The sequence below is a fragment of the Rhipicephalus microplus genome, chromosome 2 (assembly GCF_043290135.1).
Source record: "Rhipicephalus microplus isolate Deutch F79 chromosome 2, USDA_Rmic, whole genome shotgun sequence".
Classification (NCBI taxonomy): Eukaryota; Metazoa; Arthropoda; class Arachnida; order Ixodida; family Ixodidae; genus Rhipicephalus; species Rhipicephalus microplus.
The window spans coordinates 294297181-294316908 of NC_134701.1; the positions used below are offsets into that span (position 1 = coordinate 294297181).

Sequence of the window (19728 nt, forward strand, 5' to 3'; positions counted from 1 at the left end):
TAACGAGCTTTCACCGTATACTGAGAAGGATGCACTAGCCTCCTCTTTCTGCGGAGCGATTATCGCCTTTCCTGCCGGGGTCGTCTGCCCGCGCGCTTATCTCGTGAGCGACCAAGGGGCGGGGGAGGGGGGGGGGGCAGTTCTGGTTGCTGCGCTACCGTGGCAACGATCAGCGCGCAGCTCTTTTGCCCCAACAGCAAGCAGGAGCTTCTATGGGCTGTGCTCTCAGCATGAAAAAACGGCGCGCAAAGTGTACCTAAAGTGGCCGTCCACATATATATGGGTTCCACACATAACAAACCGTTACCAGCAGTGACACACGGCGTTTAGCCCTTAGTACCAGCTTGTGCTGCGCACGGAAGGTGCTTCTCATCAATTCTGGCACTACACACGAGCCTTGTTGTGGTCATTTAGTGTGAACACGTCGCAAGAAGCTTGTTTACTTAGCAAGCACATGTTTACTACAAATAATATTGCTCCTAAAAATGCTAGCTTTACGTCGCAGGAAGCTTGGTTATTTAGCAAGCACATATTTACTACAAATAATATTGCTTCTAAAAATGCTAGCCTTGCTTCGTAAAACATTCGAATATGTTACTATCGCTTTCATTCTTTCGCCCTTTTGGCCAAACTGCGACTTTTTTGGCTTCATGCATCTCATAATCACCCTCTACTTTGGAATCTACGATTTATGGCTTCATTTAAGAGCAACTATCAAACTATTTTTCAAGCCCGCTAATAACAGCCAGTCACCGCACCCGTCATGTGCAAAAGCAGTTGCTAAACCTTGTGGAGATTGGGCTTGCTGTGTCCCGTTCGTAGTTAAAGCAGAGAAAACGGAGGCTCCACATCAAAACAAACAATAATTTAATTATCTAAATGATACTATGGCAGGGTTGGCCCAGGTACGAGACAGCGGCATGGTGACCAAGATCCCCGGGCAGCTGCAGTCAGCCAGCTTGGCTGATAGCATTCATTCTTCGTGGCAGCCCCGGCCCTTCTTCCCCGGGCAGCGCGCAGGCTGGCCCTTTTGAAGAGTGCAAGGGGGCCGCGCCCACTGCCGGTGCGCGTGCTTCCCATACATCCCCCCCTCAAGAAGGCAGACTCTGAATTGGAGACCTGAAGGGTATGTCGGGCTGCAGGAACCCCGTGGCGAGGAAAACCGAAGAACCAATAAATATTTCCTGGGACGTTGAACCCCACATATCAATCAATCAAATCAATAAATATTTCCTTCTCGCCACCAGCGACAGTATTTACATCTTTCGTCAAACAATGAGGCGAACATAACAGCCCAAGGAGAGAAAAAAAAAGCAAGCACCAAGCAAGAAAATGCACCATCTTTTCAGACCCCTCTTTGCTACGTTACCATGGACGCAGATTGTACTACTAGTTCGGTGGTGTTTGTGACTGGGTGGCCGGGCTCCGATGAAGAATGTCTGGATCCCCAGCAGCTGAATCTTTTCAGGCAAAAAACGGTTTGAGATCAGAGACATAAATGGGGCCACACACTTGATTGGTCATGGAATCTGTTAACATGTATGAAAGCTTGGATTTTTGAATATTTTATAATGCCTGTCCCACCTGTTTGCTAGGGAAGCTGAAAAACTTTTCGAAGCGTTTTAACACCAAGCTCAAAATAATATTCTTCCGACGCTTATACTGTCTGGTCTGTTCCATGCGGGATACATCAAGGTGCTGTGTGGTTTGTTGTACTGCGTCGGTCAGCCGGTGCCTCAGGTCATCTGTAAACTTTGCATAAAATCTCCCAGTAGAAGCCGCACGTGGAGAGCATTGTCCTGTAGAAAACTCAGTTCTTTGCCCAGGTGAAGTTGCGCAGGAGAGAAACCTGTTGACCGATTCACTGTCATTCGATTCGCAAATGCTATCTCTGCCAGTTTCAGAGTCCAGTCTTTATGACGCTCGGTATGCACGACAAGCATAAATTTATGATTTGGGTTTACCATTTTGGTGATGTTAGCTTGCAGGTGATATACAGACATGTGCTCAGGGCATCAAAGGAATCCTTGAACAACTTGGTGGAGGAGTATGCTGCGTTGTCCGTGATCAATTGAAAAAGCAATCTGAACCTGGTTAAGGTTTTGAGATGGCAGTCCCATTCTTTCTGCAAAGTCATCTTGCGCAAAGGAAGAAATTCGACCCATTTTGTGAAATGGTCAGTCACAACAAGCATTGAGAAGGGAGCAGCTCACACCACTCAGCCAAGTGGCCTTGTCAGAGGGGGAGTCCTTGATGAGCGGGGCCTAGCGAGGCGGAAAAGGGAGACGAGGATGAAGACATAGGCAATGCAGACGAGTTAATCGCCAAGCTTACACATTCCAACGACAATCACGACGAGGCGGTACCACTTCATTGTAGCTCCGAGAGTGGCATATGAAGTGAAGTGAAGTTTATTTCCTTTCATACAAAGGAACAGCAAGAATGTTTCATAACTGCGAGAGCGCATGACAGCAGCCACCAAGTCGCCATTTTGGCTAGGGACAGTTTAGGCTTAAGACTGAACTGGTCTTGGATTCGTATTAGTAGCTTTGGTTTCACTGTATAGCCCATTATTGTGTTCATACTTGTTTCATTCTGGGGAGCAAATTTTGAGTGTCAGACTTTTGCCATTTTGGTGTAGTATGGGTTTGTCATGTAACTGCCCACTCGTATCTCTCTCTCAATCCAACTCTTTGTAAATGCTTCCGAGATTAAATTCGTAACACTTGGGGCGGGGGAAAGTCTGCAATTGTGCGGAGCTTATCTGGGTGGACTTTAGTACACCATTGGCAGCAACAAACCCAAGCAAGTTGATCTTGTTAGTGGTGAGCTGCGATTTTTCGGGATGAACTTTTAGACCCGCTGCTGACATGTGCTGTCGAGCCGTATGAAAGTGTTCAAGTTGCTCTTCAAACGAGCGCGAAAACACCGTCACATTATCAAGATACCTAAGTGCATAATTAAACTTTGCATCACCTAAAGCCATGTCTATCATGGGCTGATAAGAACTTGGGCTATTAGAAAGACCAAAGGGCATGCGCACAAACTCAAACAAGCCTTTATAGCATGTGAAAGCCATTTTCGGGACATCATCAGGGTGTATCTCGATTTGCAGATTTTTGCGAGAGCAGTGGATAGTGGTGAAGAACTTCGTGTTTCCCAGCGCATAGGTTGCGCTCGATATTGCTGGCATAGAATAAGAATCTCCTACCCTGACTGCGATCAGCTTGCGGTAATCTACAATAAGAGATGACGTACCGTCTTTCTTTGGTGCCAGTACAACTGGGAAGGCTCACGGACTCTCCAATGGTCGCATGGCTCCGGTGTTGAGCATCTCGTCTAGCGCTTTATTGAAAAGGGCTTGCTGGTGCTGGCTCAGTGGTCTCGGGTTGAAACGCCAAGGCGGGGCGTCACCAGTGTTGATGCGACGCACTAGGACGTCAGTCCTCCCGAGACGTTCTGTGAACATTCCCCAAAACGGTGTCAGTACGGCCTCCAACTGCTTACGCTGGTGTTCTGTGCCTGTGAAGTTCCCGAGGGACTGCACGACGGCTGACGGCAGAGTGGTTTGCATGGCTCCTACTGCTTTCTGGTACTGGCATGGAGTCTCTTTTCTCCACAAAGGGGTTGTCTCGGGCTGTCCATGAAGGCGGTAACATCTTGCCGGAAAGTCGAGTGTGAACCCTTTGTCTGCAACGAAATCGCGGCCTAGAACCATTGGCACTGATAGACCAGGTGAACAAACAAATTTCTGTCACTTTGTTCTCCCATTAAAGCTTATCTGCAAGTGAACACAAGCTTAAGCGTTTGATACGTGGTTTGATGCCATTCGTAAATTAACATTTGCAATATGAAGCTCCAGCTTTTTAGCTTTACATTGTTCCAGCAACGTGTCATCGATTAAAGAGATCCCCGAGCCAGTATCAAGACGAGCTGGTATGATAATTCCCAGTGCTTTCACATTCATTGTGGTTTCTGCGCTTGTGCTATGCGGCAAACAGAGGGAACTATGACTGACTTATCAGCTTGTTGTTCCTCGTCTGCACGTACCGGGCAGTGTTCCACACTCCTGGTATTGATGGCAGTGGGCTGCGACACACTGTCAGTGTTTAGTGTCGCCGGTCGTAGAAGTTTCCTGAATGACCTGTATTTGCACCACGGCGCACCAAGCAGTGCTGCCTCACATGACCAGCTTGACCGCACTGGTAGCTACGACTTTCACATGTCTGCGTTGGCCAGTTAGCCTATCACTGGAATCACGCCATTTGGTGGAGTGGCGCCTGGAGTACCCATTAGAGGAGCGCTTGTCGCAGTCGGCTCCCGTAGGACTTGTGAACCCAGCATACCGAGAATGGGGGGTCCGGTCGATTATGCTTTGTGACTCGAGTAAAGAATGAGCACGCTGCACTAGGACACTGCTCCGCAGACACTTTTTCCCAGGAACGGCTGACCCCAGATACAATATTGAATGAAACCCCGCGCCGCCCTTGCTTATATGCGAAGGGGTCATGGGCATGAGAGGAGACAGCTGGACTGCGCCTTGCCTTGTCAGGTCGCATGAGAGACTGGCAAGGGGGGCACGCCAAGCCAGGAAGAGCTAATAGAGGTGACGGTGGTGACATTTTAAGTGCTCACAACTAACAGGGCATCTTGTACACTGTGGGCCTCCCGTGCGAGATGGTCAAGGGTCTCAAATTTGTGCCTGTGAAGAAGTAACGAGAATCTGGGATGATTCTGTCGAATGACCCCAGCAACTTTGTTTCTTTCCGAGGCAGTCGGTGCGGCTCGACGATGCAATCCCTGAATTGTCCGGATGTACTCGAGCAAGCTTTTGTCTAGATGCTGGGTTCTCAATTCGAGCTCACGCTGGACTCGGTGCTTATATCCAGGAGGCAGATATTCCTCTCTGCCCATGTGGTCAAAAGCGACTGTAGCCTCCACCATCGTCCTGTGACATCCTGTAAAGCCAACAGAAGGATTTGTGCCGTCACATATGCTTCGGAGAGGCCAGTAGCTCTGGCATAGCTGTTTACTTCGTCTAGGAAGTCAGCTACTGATTTCGGGTCTTCGTAGCCTGTATATGTGGGTACCTCAACCTGCGGTCAAAGCTGTGGCTCACTCACCCGTGGCTCCACGACCACACTGCTCTTGCAGTCTACGACCGTGTTGTACAACTCAACGACATGCTGAAATATGTAAAGCTGCTGTGCCAGCAGCTGTTCCGTTGGCTAGACAGATGAATCCTCCTTGTCGCTGGTAGGCAAGATAGTCCTGGAACAGCACTAATTTTCGTCTTCCTGTGCTATGGAGGGAAAAGAAATACCGCGCCACAAAAAGCACACCCGGAAAAAAATTCCTGAAAACGAAAACTCGACAACCAACACTAAAGTCCGAACCTACATCAACTGCGCCGTTCCTACGGGCGGGAGCAAAAAACCACATTGGGCGCCAACCGTAGTGTGTCCCATTCGTAGTTCAAGCGAAGACAACAGAGGCTTCACGTCAAAACAGACAACAATAATTTAATTATGAAAATGCGGCTATGGCAAGGTTGGCCCAGGGACGAGACAGCGGCGCAGTGACCATGATCCTCAGGCAGCTGCAGCCAGCTTGGCTGATAGCATCCATTCTTTGTGGCAGCCCTGGCACTTCTCCCCCAGGTAGCGAGCAGGCTGGCCCTTTCAAAGAGTGCAAGTGGGCCGCGCGCACCTCTGCTGCACAACACATGGTGGTATCTTTTGATGACCGGTGTGCGTGCTTCCCACAACCTCACTCTCCAAAATTGGTGTCCTTCAAAGCAACTAGAAAATCTGTTCTACACTACACTTGGCTGGGAGTGTGCGTATTTTATTGGTAAAATTCCTGCAGCCACAACTCCCAGTCTCCTACACCAGTGCCTGTGGTGGGTTAACTATCGCATAGATGTCCATGCAGATGTTTATCAGGCCAGCCATGAGGTGAATATGCATAAATCACCGAATGCCAATAACTCTTCTACTCATTAGAAAATTACCGCTGGTTTCCTGGCCAGCACTGGTGATCAAAACCGGTACATGCCACTTCCAAAGCGGATGCCCTACCCTTTCATTTATGATGCAGTTTGGGTGCCTCTAACTGATCTATGTATTTGAACTGTAAGTGTACCAGACGTAACGCTTATTTTTGTTTGTATGGCTTGAGTTGCCATTCAAGTACTTCTGCATACTGTCAAAATTTATTGCACTGCTCTTGTGTTCTCATGATACCATATTGTTACGGAAGAGAAGAGACGCCATATCGATGAGGCTGTGGATCAAATATATTTCAAACCAGCAGCAGCGGTGTGACGGGTTGACCAGACACTGTGCGGAGACCACTCTTCGTCCTCTTCGTCAGGCGCACATGCGCATCGTCCCACAAAATGTCAACATGCATGTAGCATAATCCCCGGCGGCAGAAGCACCGTCTCGGCGCATCTAGAAGATGTCAACGTCAGCGGGAGAGTGTTAAGGCTTCAAGCGTGCCACATGTATGATATCGGTGGTCTGTGGGGCAGTTGGAGGCGATGAGGCAGCAGGGGCAATTTCGTATGTCACAGGAGTAACCTCATGAAGGACTCAATATGGACCTGTGTAGCGGGAAAGAAGTTTTTCGGACAAGCCAATTTGACAGGTAGGGGACCACAGCAGCACCAATGAACCGGGTAAGAAGTCACGTCGCGGTGCCGTTGATCGTACAAACGCCGCTGAATCTTTTGAGAGACCAGGAAGCGAGTGCGGGTGATTTCACGTGCGTGGGAAGCTTGAGTGATAGCGTCAAGGGCAGATTCACTGGTTGGTGTCGCGGTAGATTGAATGACTGTATCTAGCGGTAATGTAGCTTCTCGGCCAAACAACAGAAAAAAATGGGGAGTAAGGGGCAGTGTCATGGCAAGAAGAATTACATGCAAATATCACGTATGGCAAAACAAGGTCCCAGTCAGAGTTGTTGGAAGAAACATATTTCGCAAGCATGTCTGTAAGTGTTCGATTCAGACGCTCCGTGAGTCCATTTGTCTGCGAATGGTACGACATAGTGAGATTGTGCCTCAATTCACATGACTGAAGGATATCGGCTATGACCTTTGATAGAAACGTGTGGCCACGGTCTGTAAGCAGCTGGCGTGGAACTCCATGCTGCAAGATCACGTCCTTGAGGAGGAAGTCGGCAACATCTGCGGCGCAGCTTGTCGGAAGTGCTTGTGTGATGGCCTAGCGCATAGCGTAGTCTGTTGTCACAGCTATCCACCTGTTGCCAAAAGAAGACAAGGGAAAAGGATCCAGGAGGTCTAAGCCAACGCAGAAAAAAGGTTCTGACGAAATGTCAAGTGGTTGAAGGTGCCCAGCGAGAAGGGTCGATGATGGTTTGTGGCGCTGACATTTATCACAAGCCGCAACGTATCTTCTGACTGAGCGTGAAAGCCCTGGTAAAAAGAAGCATTGGCAAATCTGGTTGTAAGTGCGTGATACACCAAGGTGATCGGCAGTTGGAAGGTCATGGAGTTTGTTGAAAACTGCCGAGCGGAGGTGTTTTGGAATGATGAGCAGCTGGGCTAATTCATCTGGGTAGAAGTTCTGGCGGTATAGGACACCATCGTGAAGGACGAATGAGTGATTGGACCCTTCGGAAAATGGTGATTCGAGATGTTCGATTATAGCACGCAAGGATGCATCACGACGTTGCTCGTCACCGATGCGGGTCAGTTGCAAAATGGAGAAGGCACAAGTATCGGTGCCGGCCTCAGGGATGGTGCTCAATTCATCGATTGAGTAGCGGGAGAGGAAGTCTGCGTCCTGATGTACGCATCCCGACTTGTACGTGACTGTATAGGTATATTCTTGCAGTCGCAGAGCCCACCCAGCACCCAAACCGGCCAGTAGAATCCTTCAATGACAAAAGCCAACATAGCGCATGGTAGTCTGTTATTACAGAAAAATTCGTGTCATATAAATATGGGTGGAAATTCGTGCCTGCCCAAACAAGAGCAAGATATTCACGCTCTGTTATTGAATAGTTGCGCTTGGCACTGTGAAAAGGCGGCTAGCGTAGGCGATAACTCGATCGTGTCCCCGCTGGCGTTGGGCTAGGACGGCTCCAATCTCGTGACCATTCGCATCGGTTCTGACTTCCGTCGGATCGGACGGGTCAAAATGGGCCAATATAGGTGGAGTCGTGAGGAGAGTGGTGAGGTGAGAAAAAGCGGCAGCTTTAGCAGAACCCCACGTAAAAGTCACATCTTTTTTCAAAAGGTCGGTGAGTGGTTGAGCGATCTTTGCAAAATCTTTCGCGAACCTTCTAAAATAAAAACTAAGTCCCACAAAGCTCCGGACGTCATTGACAGACTGGGGTACAGGAAAACTCATGACAGCACAAATTTTCTCTGGGTCAGGCTGCACACCTGACGCGTTTACAAGGTGGCCCAGCACTGTAATCTGCTGGCGGCCGAAGTGACATTTCCACGAGTTTAGTTGAAGGCCAGCAGTGCGGAAGATGTCGAGAACCACTGACAAATGCTGGAGGTGTGTCTCAAATGTAGGCGAATATGCAAGGACATCATCCAGATAGCACAGGCATGTTGACCACTTGAACCCTTGTAATAGCTAGTCTATCATATGCTCAAACGTGCCCGAAACGTTGCATAACCCCAAACGGCATCACCTTGAATTGGTATAGGCTGTCGGGAGTTACAAACGCAGTCTTTTCTTGGTCTTTCTCATCCACCGCAATCTGCCAATAGCCAGAACCTAGGCCAATTCAAGAAAAGTATCGCGCGCTGTGAAGACAATCGAGGGCGTCATCAATTGGGGACAAAGGATAAACGTCCTTTTTCGTGATTCGATTAAGATGACGGTAATCAACGCAGAAGTGCCACGTGTCATCTTTATTTTTAACGAGCACAACAGGAAATGCCCAAGGGCTTGAGGAGGGTTCAATTATTCTTTTGGCTAGCATCTTGTTGACTTCTTGAATTACCTTACGCTCTGTGGCAGACACCCGGTATGGTCCGCGGTGAATGGGCAGAGAATCAGCAGTATTAATGCAGTGCTTCACGAGTTGAAGTCTGACCGAGTAGACTGCTGTTTATGTCAAATATGTCGCAGTAGAAAGCCGAAAGGTGGAATAGGGCATCAGATTGGTCAGGTTTGAGTTTCGGGTCGATCATGCTCAGGTTTGAGTTTCGGTTTGAGTTTCGGGTTTGAGTTCGGGCGCAAGGCCGCATTGAGTGATGTGGCATCTTGCGGTTGACATGGAAGGTCGGAGCATGCGTCTGCCGCAAAAGCGGTCACGTGGGCGTCTGTTAAGGGTTGAAGCATGGCGACTGAAATTCCGTGTGGTAGTACTTGCTGCGTGAAACCGAAATTGATAATGGGCAGACATGTTCGGTTAGAGGCGATGGTTACGACGGAGTGTGGCACAGCGATGTCGCACGCCAGGAGAACATCAGGAATAGGCGTGACGACATAATCACTGTCAACAACGAGTGAACTTGTTGACAATTCAAGGAATTCGAGGGCTTTTGGCCGTATCAGACTAAAGTCTGTGGTAAAGAGGCTTTTTGGCAGCTTGGGGCGAGAATCTGGAAGAAGAGGAAGCTCTAAACAGAGAGTGCTGGCAGAACAGTCGATCAGGGCAGAATGCGTCAATAAGAAGTCCATCCCGAAGATGAGGGCAATTTTCGAGCATGGTAAATAAAACAGGAACATGGCGGCCAGAAAGGCTAATACGAGCTGTACACATTCCAATGACGACCACAGTTCTACCATTGGCAACACGGACGGCTTGTGTTGCAGCAGGCGTGAGTACCTTTTGAGGCGGTGACAGAGACGAGCACTCATTATAGACACCTGAGCTCCAGTATCAACTAAAGCCGTCAAAGAAAAACCTTCCACATGCACTTCCAGCAAGTTCTTAATAGTAGGGAGCATCAACGAAGGATTTGGGTCAATCACACTTGATGCAACACTACCTCCAGAAGCTTCGTAATCTAGTTTTTCGTCCGGGAAGATCCATAGTTAATCGGCGATGGATAGCGACGGAGAACGGCGGCGTTGCGGTGATGGTGAACAAGCGGTAGAGCGACTGTTAGGTGCGTTGGAAGCAGGATATTCATGGCTGGGCGAATAGCGATGGGGGTCCGCGTATGGCCAAGGAGAAGAAGAAAATTGGATCCAATGGGGGGGGGGATCCAGGTGCTGCAGCAGTAGCGGGAGACATGGCCAACTCGGTGGCAGCGGAAACAGATCGGTTTGTCGTCTGCTGTTCTCCATTCCGTCGGATTGTGGGATCGGGGCAGAAAGTATGGGTCATGGCGTGGTGCATTCATTGACATCGGTCTGTAGTCTGGTCGGGAGACAGAGCCGGCGACAGGAAAACCAAGGTTAGCAATTTCTTACCGCACGACTGCCTGAATAACTGACACCGTCGGAGGTGTTTGCACGGTGCCCTGGTCGAGTGGAAGCGGATGAAGCAGGCCAGAAGGGCCACCTTAAGCTTGTGCCGAACAATGCATGTAACATTCTCGTGCAAGAGTGGTGTGGCACCGAGATCGGCACAGGTTGACGTGACAAACATGTTTGGGAGCTGCAAAAATTGAGGCAGAACTCGGCGGTCTTTGGCCATTTCGAAGTGGCGGCATTCCCTAATTATTAGATCGACGGTCGTGATGTTGTTGTACATGAGCAAGTTGAAAGCGTCGTCAGGGATGCCCTTGAGTATGTGGTGCACCTTGTCACTTGCTCGTCCACTTTGTGGCACAACGCGAGCACGTCTTGTATGTACAAGACATACGACTCGATTGATGACTGTACATAGGTGGAGAGTTCTTGTCGTGCTGCCATTTGTCGACCGTAGGGGTCTTCAAAGACGTCACGTAGTCATTCCTTGAAGATGTCTCAGCTAGTGAGCACGGCCTTATGAGCGTCGAACCATACACGCTGGGTGTTATCCAAGTAAAAGATTACGTTGGCGGGCATCATGGTGTGACAATAGTTATAGCGCGAGAACAAAACGACGACACAGAGACAAGGACACGAAGCACACGAAGGACTCCTTGTCTCTGTGTCGTCGTTTTGTTCTCGCGCTATAACTATCGTCATGCCATACCAACTAGCCCAAGCTGCCACACATCATGGTATGGTCCCATCGGTGAGACAGGCTAACGCGCTCGCACATGCGGAGCCAGTAGTCGACATCAAGGCCAGGCTGCGCGAAGAATGTACCGGCATCACGGGGGTGGGACATCGCAAGATGCGTAATAGCTGGTGCTCCAGCTGTAGGCGGTGACGGGTTGTTATCATTGGAAGCCATGGCCGGAGGCTGGACGGCGTGGCCACCGCGAAGCTTCGTAGTGAGGACAAGAAACGTTCCACCTCCACCAAATATGTTACAGAAGAGAAGAGATGCCGTATCGGCAAAGCTGTGGATGAAATATATTTCAAACCAGCAGCAGCGATGTGACCGGTTGACTAGACACTGAGGGGAGACCACTCTTCGTCCTCTTCCTCAGGCATACTCATGCATCGTCCCACAAAATGTCAACATGCATGTAGCAATATTATGCTAGAACCTTGTTTCAATTCATGACGCTGTGCTCATTCAAATGCGAGAAGTAAGATAAAAGCTTTGCGACATGAAAACAGTGTTTCAGGGAGGGTCACAACCTACAATGAAAATTTAGGCCTACACATCACATAGACAGTTTCCAAAGGAGATTTTGAACGATGTTTTTTTTATATATTCATATCGTTTGCTATTACTTTTAATATTGGGTATTGGAATGCATTTGACTTGGATAACTTTTTCAGATTTATGAGATTACGATGAAAATAAATTTTTGCTGAGATCTCCGGTACTGCTCCAATCGAGGCCTATCAAACACAGAAAAGACAGTAAAGCAAGCATGGGACATACAATGTGGATAAAAAAAAATTGTGTACAATAAATCATGCACTCTGAGGTAAGGTGTAAGTTATGAAGTTGAAAAGACATTACGATGAAGATTGTGCATTACAATGGGAAACTGGCAGCGGGCCTCACCGCAGCTGACAGCCACAGTAGTGTATCTGGCAGAACAACAGTAAGATTCATGCAAGGATGATGTTCTCATTTTCAGTGATACCATCACGTTCGGGAAATTTTACCCCTCTGTAAAAGGGGGAGAAAAATTATGTTAGCAAATGCACTGTGTGCGTGAGTGAATATGCTGTATTGGCAAAAACGACTCTGCTAATATCAGAAGGCAAAGTGTTGTGACATATCCTGAAGCATCCCTGTTCTTGTTTCCAGTATGGCTCTGCAGTGTGGTTGAGCAAGTGGTCTCAAGATGGGGATGTGTCACAAAGGCATTTTTACATCACTGGCTATGCACTGTTTTTGGCATCCTACGTGGTCTTCAACTTTGTGTTTTGGTCTATATTTGTTGTTGGAACGCTGCGGGCAGCCATCTGGTTTCACCAGCAGCTGTTGAACGGCATCATGCGCTCACCGCTCTCATTTTTTGACACTACACCCATGGGCAGAATCATCAACAGGTGCGTGCTTTCAGCTTACTTTTGAGGGCAATTCTTATCCACTGCAGTAATAATAAAGCACTATCTGCTTTGCACCCTGAAAAAACAAGGGCATAGCCTAATAAGTGTAATTAACAAAAACTTGGTGGTGATACCAGCAGGAATACTCATGCAAGGCAAATATTGAAAGTTCCGCTACAGAATGGCACTGCTTAGCATGTAGGAAAATATTTGGAGTAGTTGTGTTATGAAGAAGAATATAACATAATGCTTTCCATATGAGATTTTTAGAAAGAAAAGCTCTTTGGCTGGCAAAAATTTGTACTGGCCTGGGATTCAAAGCTTTTACCAACATCTGTCACGGGCAGGATTTCACTCAACAGATTAGCCTTATTAAATGGTAGCATGTTCAGAGATATTGGTTCTAAACATAATTTACATAAAGTTGGAGCAGTTAAACTGTGTTGCTTCAGACAAGCCTTAAAGCGAACACTGTGGGGTCTCAAATTGGCAAGCGAACACCTCGCCACGCTTTTGGAGTGAACGGACACAGCAGACACGGTCGGTACAGCAAAACACATACATACATTCATTTAACTAATTTATAACGATGATATCGTCCGCCGAATTGATACATAACTCGTTATGTAATACGCTAAAACATCGTTCCACAATAACACGACAAACACACTAACACACCCAAGGCGGCGGCGCCAACGCTTGACTTACCACGCGGGCCCCTTGACGCGCAGGCCCGAACTGCCACGTGCCGAGGACCCACGCTAGAGACAACCGTTCGCGGCAGCCGCTACGCGCAGAAGAAACTTGCTCAACTCTCGCCCACCGCCAAGGCCTGCCTTTTGCCAGGGGTCACCGCCGGCGCTACCACTCTACCAACAGTGGTACTCAACGCGAACAGAACGCCATCTATCGTCCGGCGATTGTCATCCACGAAATACGGCTTCTGTGAAAGACACGTGCGCCACGCGGCGCAAACAACTTTACAGGGGGTGCCCGCACCCTCACAACACTGAAACACTTTGCTTTTGTACAAGTGGATGTACAGCAAGTTGTGTAGTTCTGAGCAAGTTTTTGAGGCACAGGTGAGATTATCTCCACCCTAAATAGTGCCAAATGTGGCATATTAAGCCTTTTTTTTTTTTAAGTCACAAATTGCTCAAGGCAGTACCGAAACTCATCGCAAAATGAAATAGTGTGTACTGTCAATGCAATTAAACAAGCTCGTCTTAGCAAGCTTTTCCAGCTCAAATTCTTGGAAGCTACATGATGCTGAATAACAGAATCACAAATGTATTAATGGCAAATACTAATGGAAAAGCCATGTTTTCATTTTGGAGCTTGCAGTAGTTGTTTTCACCAATCTGGAAGACCATTACAGCCTTGCATTGGCGCAGGATTTATTACATTATAATGATGCTGCCATGCCGCTCTAACATGGCTTTTTTGAGGGTAAGACATGACTAGTGCTCTGAGACACCAACAGTTGAATTGCGAAGTAGATTGTACAACTTGTGACCAAAAACGCATGAGTGCCAACAGGAAAACAGAAAACAACCAAATAACCCAGAAGGTATTGCGATTTTTTAAATGTTGGTACGTTCCATGCGTTTTACGTGCAGTTGACCTCTAAGCTGCAGTCGTGCACTGTGACAGCATCGACAGCTGAAAGCATTTACTTTGAGTTGTAGATTGATTTGCTTTTGTGCTGCCAACCGCTAGCATGCGGGGTAGTTCAATTGGTAAAGCAACCACCCGAAAAATCGTTTATCCTGGGCTCAATACCCAGGCCAGGATACATTTTTTCACCAGCAACTGAGAAATTTACTGAGAAATTCTGCAGATTCTGAGAAATTTATGCAGATTTTCTTGTAGCCTTGTGCTCGAACAGGTGGCTGTCAGTTTTCTCCTTCGTAACCCTGCCACCCAATTGCAGGATTTCACGGAATTGATTTGCAGAACTTGTATGTTGTGATGAAAGTAGTATTTACGGGAGACATTATTAGTGTGTATCTTTTTCAGGTTCAGTCGTGATGTTGAGTCAGTTGACAAAGAGATACCGATCAATGCAAACATGACCATGTGCAATATTGTCTGGGGAATGCAGCTGCTGATACTGATATGTATCATGTCACCTTACTTCACAATTGTGGTCGTCATGGCTGTGCTCCTTTTTGCAAGCGTTACGGTAAGGATTGTTTCACCTACGTGCTTTTTTCGTTATAGATTTTACAGAAAACTCTTTACACAGCACACATAAACAAAGCATATAAGGTACTGAACAATAAGCAAGTATTTATAAGAACTAACAGACAGGCTAAAGTAAGTGTAGAAAATGTTATGAGAAGTAATTGTGATGTAAATGTGAAGAAAGAAAGTGGACGAAAAGATAACTTGCCACCAGCAAAATCCAAACCTTCAGATAAAGTGTCTGATGCTTTATCACGGAGGTATGGCAGTGGTGGACGGAGGGGTGGCCACCGCCATAGCTCAGTCGTAGAGCATTGGGCGCATTTTTTCGAAAGTTGCAGGTTCAAATTCTGTTGATGGCAGCTAATCTTTTCGTCCATTTTCCTTTCTTCACATTTACATTATAATTACTCCTAGAAACATCCTCTCTACTTATGTTGGCATCTTTGTTTGTTTTCAATAATACTGCGTCCAACAAAAGAACAAGCCCCTAAATTTAAGCTTATTTCTTTCATTTATAGCGAGAGTCATTCTAGCAGACTTGATGACTTCAGGTAGTATTTGAGGGATGATTGGTCGGCTGTCAGCTCGTAATAAAATCATGTGCTACCCAACACCAACAGGCAAAAAGGGTGTTTTACACTTGCCGCAATGGCAGCGCTGACGGACGCTCTTATGTTTAAATGCACATATGTGGTAGCTCAGTTGTGGTAGCTCAGTTGGCAGAGCAGCAGACTCATCATTCGAAGGTCCCAGGTTTACTCCCTGCCCACGGCAAGCTATCTTTTTATCCACTTTTCTTTCTTCACAATTACATTTCTGCATATTTACATTTCTTAACATTACACTTGCAGTATACTCTCCGTGAATGGAAGTCTGTTAAATGGAACTGCTGTTTAAGAGGAGATGCAGTTAAAAAAAAAGAAATTCGTTAATCTGCAGGCTAGAGCAGTGAAATTTTTTCGTACGTATAGGCCTTTATGCTGATTTCAAATATGTAATTAGTTTTATGGTAAGTTTCACAGTTTAAGTTTTATGCCATGACAATGTGTAACATATCCCACATTTTGTGGTCCTGGACGAACTTTTTATGCCACTAAGCTTTTATGGTTCTGAGCCATTAATAGCTCATATTGCTTTCATTTAACTATATAATACTAGTAACTACCAAGACAGTTCATATAAGATAGTTTAACGGACAAGAAAAATTATTATGTGGGAATGCTTAGAATTCTCAGCCTCACTGATTATTCAATTTAGATTCACAATAATAATACAGGAAATATTAAGTTTTAAAGAAAATACTTGCACCCTTTACATGTTAGAATATGTGGGCGAAATTTCATTCCAATCGGGCTATCAGAAATACCAATAACACGATGTGTAAACTCAGGAAGTTGCCCAATAATGGATCTTGAGAAAAGCGCATTTTAAAGGTATAAGTAAAAGCTCATCTATGTGGAAAAGATATGTTTTTAAGACCATTTCTTCCCTCACGAGAGTTTCACAATCATTGTTATTTTGAGCATGTGGCTTTAGGAACTGCTCATGCAGAATGCAAAGGCAATCAGCCATGTTATGATTTCCAAGGGAGAGTAAACAATCAGCTCCTTTTATTCTTTGGTAGCCACCTTGTGCTCTTTAAAATCAATTTCGGCCTGATTGCAATCTTCAGTTTTTTTTGTGGAGAGACTATACTTGTCGAAGCAAATAAAACGGAAATTATGTAATTTTGAAAAAATATCTCCCCTTTAATGGAACAGCTGCATGCAGCACGATTGCTTTCGTACTTGGAGCCCTAGTTCATCTCACAGTAAACTTTTTTCTGGTTCTTTCATATTCCATTTAACGAGAGTCTACTGTCTAATAACACCCTCTGTACTTATCTTGGCATCATTTTCTGTTGGTCCTCATTAATACTGTGTCTAACAAAGAAAATTAGCCCTTAAGTTTACAACTTGATTACTGAGGGTCGATACTCCTATGGTAATTCCAAGTATACTCCTATGATACTCCTAAGGCACCAAGAAAAGTGTTAAATTGCTTCGAAGGTGCTTTCAAAATGCGGCATTGCTCCAACACAAACAATGCTGTACATTAATGAAGCACTTTATTTCACTTAGCAATACAAATAGCTGGGAGAAAAAACTTTTGTTCTTCTTTGGTTGCACAAGAGTCTCTTTTCTCTGTATTGGCCTACGGTATAAGAATGCTCTGTGGATGCTATTGATGTGGCGGCAATAAAAACAAATACACCACACCTTTACTGTCTTGTACAATCACAACCCAACGTCTGCTTTTTTGCACCTACTACCACAGTACCAGAACACTTTAACATTGGCAGTGCTATCCTTTGCTTACACACTTTGGTGAGCTCTATTTTTATCATACTTGACTTCAACAGGGTATAACTCTGCACCTTTTGTTGGTTGCTGTTATGATGACTCCCCAGAGCACTGGGATAACTTACTGCAAAATCTGCAAATCGAATTTCGCTTGCACATACTCCACCACCTGACCTCTGCTTCTACAAAATAATATGGGGACTTCGTTACAAATCTTGTAATATTTCAGTGTTTGGTTATGATTTTCATAGTTCACTAAAGCAAAAAACATGAGTTTTATCAGACATGGCCATGTTGAAATGCAATACATTGTGTTAATATGCTCCCTTTTCTTTGTGGATGTGAGAACATTATTCTGATTTACTTCCCGTGCTTTGATTGATTATGAATGTGAACCTTTTCTTCATGTGTCAGCCCTCTCTTGTTTGCCCTTTGCTCTAGTGTCATGCTCCTGATTCGTACAAATGAAGAGGTTTGTGTGTTCTTTGGCTTGTTCACCATAAGCCCTATAGGAACAATATGACAGGCAGTCCTGGTGAAATGCTTAAAATAAAGTAACAATTTTAAATTCGCCTAAGAAGTTCTGTACTGCATGGTTGTCCTTTTTTATTTATTTCTTGTATTGCCCGAAGAAAGATATTTCCAGCTGTTTTGATGTCCTACCCTTGGCTGGTGTCTCTTACTTAAATCTAAAAGGATTGCCTGAGAAGCTTACAATGTCCTGTGAGGATTCAAACGCTAGGTTTACGAAAACATGTTGCCCGTTGAAGGTTTTGCCTGAAGCCACCCTGCCAACACACTGGAAAATCGGTCGCTTGCAGCTATGGTTGGCTGACATTGGCAGTGCTTTTTTTCTCACTTATGGTGTGGCTTTCATGTGGATCTTTATGAACATTAAATTTCAACCTTTCAGCGAATTCTAATCACGTACTGAGGGGACATGAGTTGTCTCTAATCAGTATAAGCGTGTTGTCTGCGGCAAATTCTTCTTGTACTTAGTTCGACTTTGTTCATTCTTTAAATGTTTAGAAGGAGCACTTCTTGAATAAAGTTTTCTGCGGTAAACTGATGACCAGTACCCAAATTCTGTGCCTTTCCTCTCTGCATAGTGAGCTGCAGTGCCATGGTGGCTGCCAGGAAGACATTACATGGTTCACAAGAGTGGTTTATGTTTGCTTTTCATGCAGATAGTGTCGCTGCCAGCATTTCGGCAAGTCCAGCGTCTCCGGTCAGTCACACGCTCTCCCATCCTCACACACATCAGTGAAAGCATAGCAGGTGTGGTATCTGTGCGAGCATTTGGTGTTACCAAGCAATTCATCAATGCCCTGGAACGCTGCGTAGACGTCAACATTAACTGCTGCTATCACTCCATTTCCTTGGACTGGTGAGGCATTCTTGTTGCATCTGTCTTGTCAAGTACTAGTGACGGCACGGGAGGCTCGTAAAAATGGGAGATAACTTGTTTATCCACTAAGAAAAAGCTGCATACTTCGGTGGCAACGAACGATGTATTCGGCGACTGTCGGGGGATAGGTAGCGTGCTGAATTTCCAACCAGCGCAGACCGATCGAACCCCCCCCCCCCCAAAAGATACGTGGGCGTGACCGCAATCATGCCAGATAAATTGCGACATGTGTCGTATCACCAAAGGAGATAAGGCTTCTGGCTGGCAAGCACAACACCGTATATGTATATGTATCTATATATATGAAAATGCAAGAAAGAAAAAGAAAAACACTCCGGTGTGCAAAATCGAACATGGGACCTCTGCGTCGTGAAAGCGAGGCGTTAACCACTGAGCCACCTTGGAGCACGCCCTTCACTGTTCGAATGGCAAGCTATTTATATCTACCATTTACTGCTGCTCACGAGCATTTCAGAAGGAGGGAGGGGGGGGGGAGTTGTGTTTTTAGCATCACCAGCAAGATGGTGCAATCTCTCACGCAAACTTTTCCCCGCTTAGAAAAGGGGAGCGACGCTCCCTCTGCACCCTTATCTCGTGGTGGGTAGGAGAGGAGCATCGTACGTCTTGGCTGGCCTCGGGCTCTACCTGGAACGATTCTGCTGTAGTTACTGGGCGCAAAAAGGTCACTGCAATCATTTCAGTCTCCATTTGCGAAAAGCGCGCGCTTTTCAGACACAGCGAAGAAACAACTGAGATGCTTATTCGCGTGCATTTGTACTTGTGAGTACGTCGTTTTGTGCATCATTTGTGCGTGAGAAGCGCGGGGCACGTTTCTATCTGCTTTCAATTCTGCGCGTGACCTTTCAATTTGTTGCTGTCGCATTCATTGCTTCGCCTTTACGGCAAAGCTGTGACTTTTTGTAAAAGTGGTTTCACAGCAGTAGAAAAGTGCTAAGCCGTTAAAACACGTAAACCGGAGAAATTTGACTTCTGCAAGGCCTCACTTGAAGGTTAAGTGAACATACTACCCTCATACAATTCATCATTTTATTGCAATAGCAATTATATGGACACTCTCGGCTGGATTTGGCCGACGGCGTCGGTGTCATGCACTGTATATGTATACCTATCTATATATATAAAAACGCAAGAAAGAAAAAATTCAGAAAAAAGCACTCCGGCGGGCGGAATCGAACTTGGGACCTCTGCATTGTGAAAGCGAGGCGTTAACCACTCAGCC

The 19728-nt window shown here is 46.2% G+C and overlaps 1 protein-coding gene across 6 annotated transcripts in view; it reads left to right on the plus strand.

The window, feature by feature from the left end:
• The window catches only part of LOC119178251 (multidrug resistance-associated protein 1), a 303221-nt gene that overhangs the window by 223588 nt on the left and 59905 nt on the right, over positions 1-19728 (plus strand). For all 6 annotated transcript variants that reach the window (XM_037429456.2, XM_075882282.1, XM_075882283.1 and 3 more), the window contains 3 exons: positions 12304-12548; positions 14568-14733; positions 18268-18467. In XM_037429456.2, coding sequence (XP_037285353.1) covers positions 12304-12548; positions 14568-14733; positions 18268-18467 — 611 coding nt within the window. The remainder of the gene's footprint in view (positions 1-12303; positions 12549-14567; positions 14734-18267; positions 18468-19728) is intronic.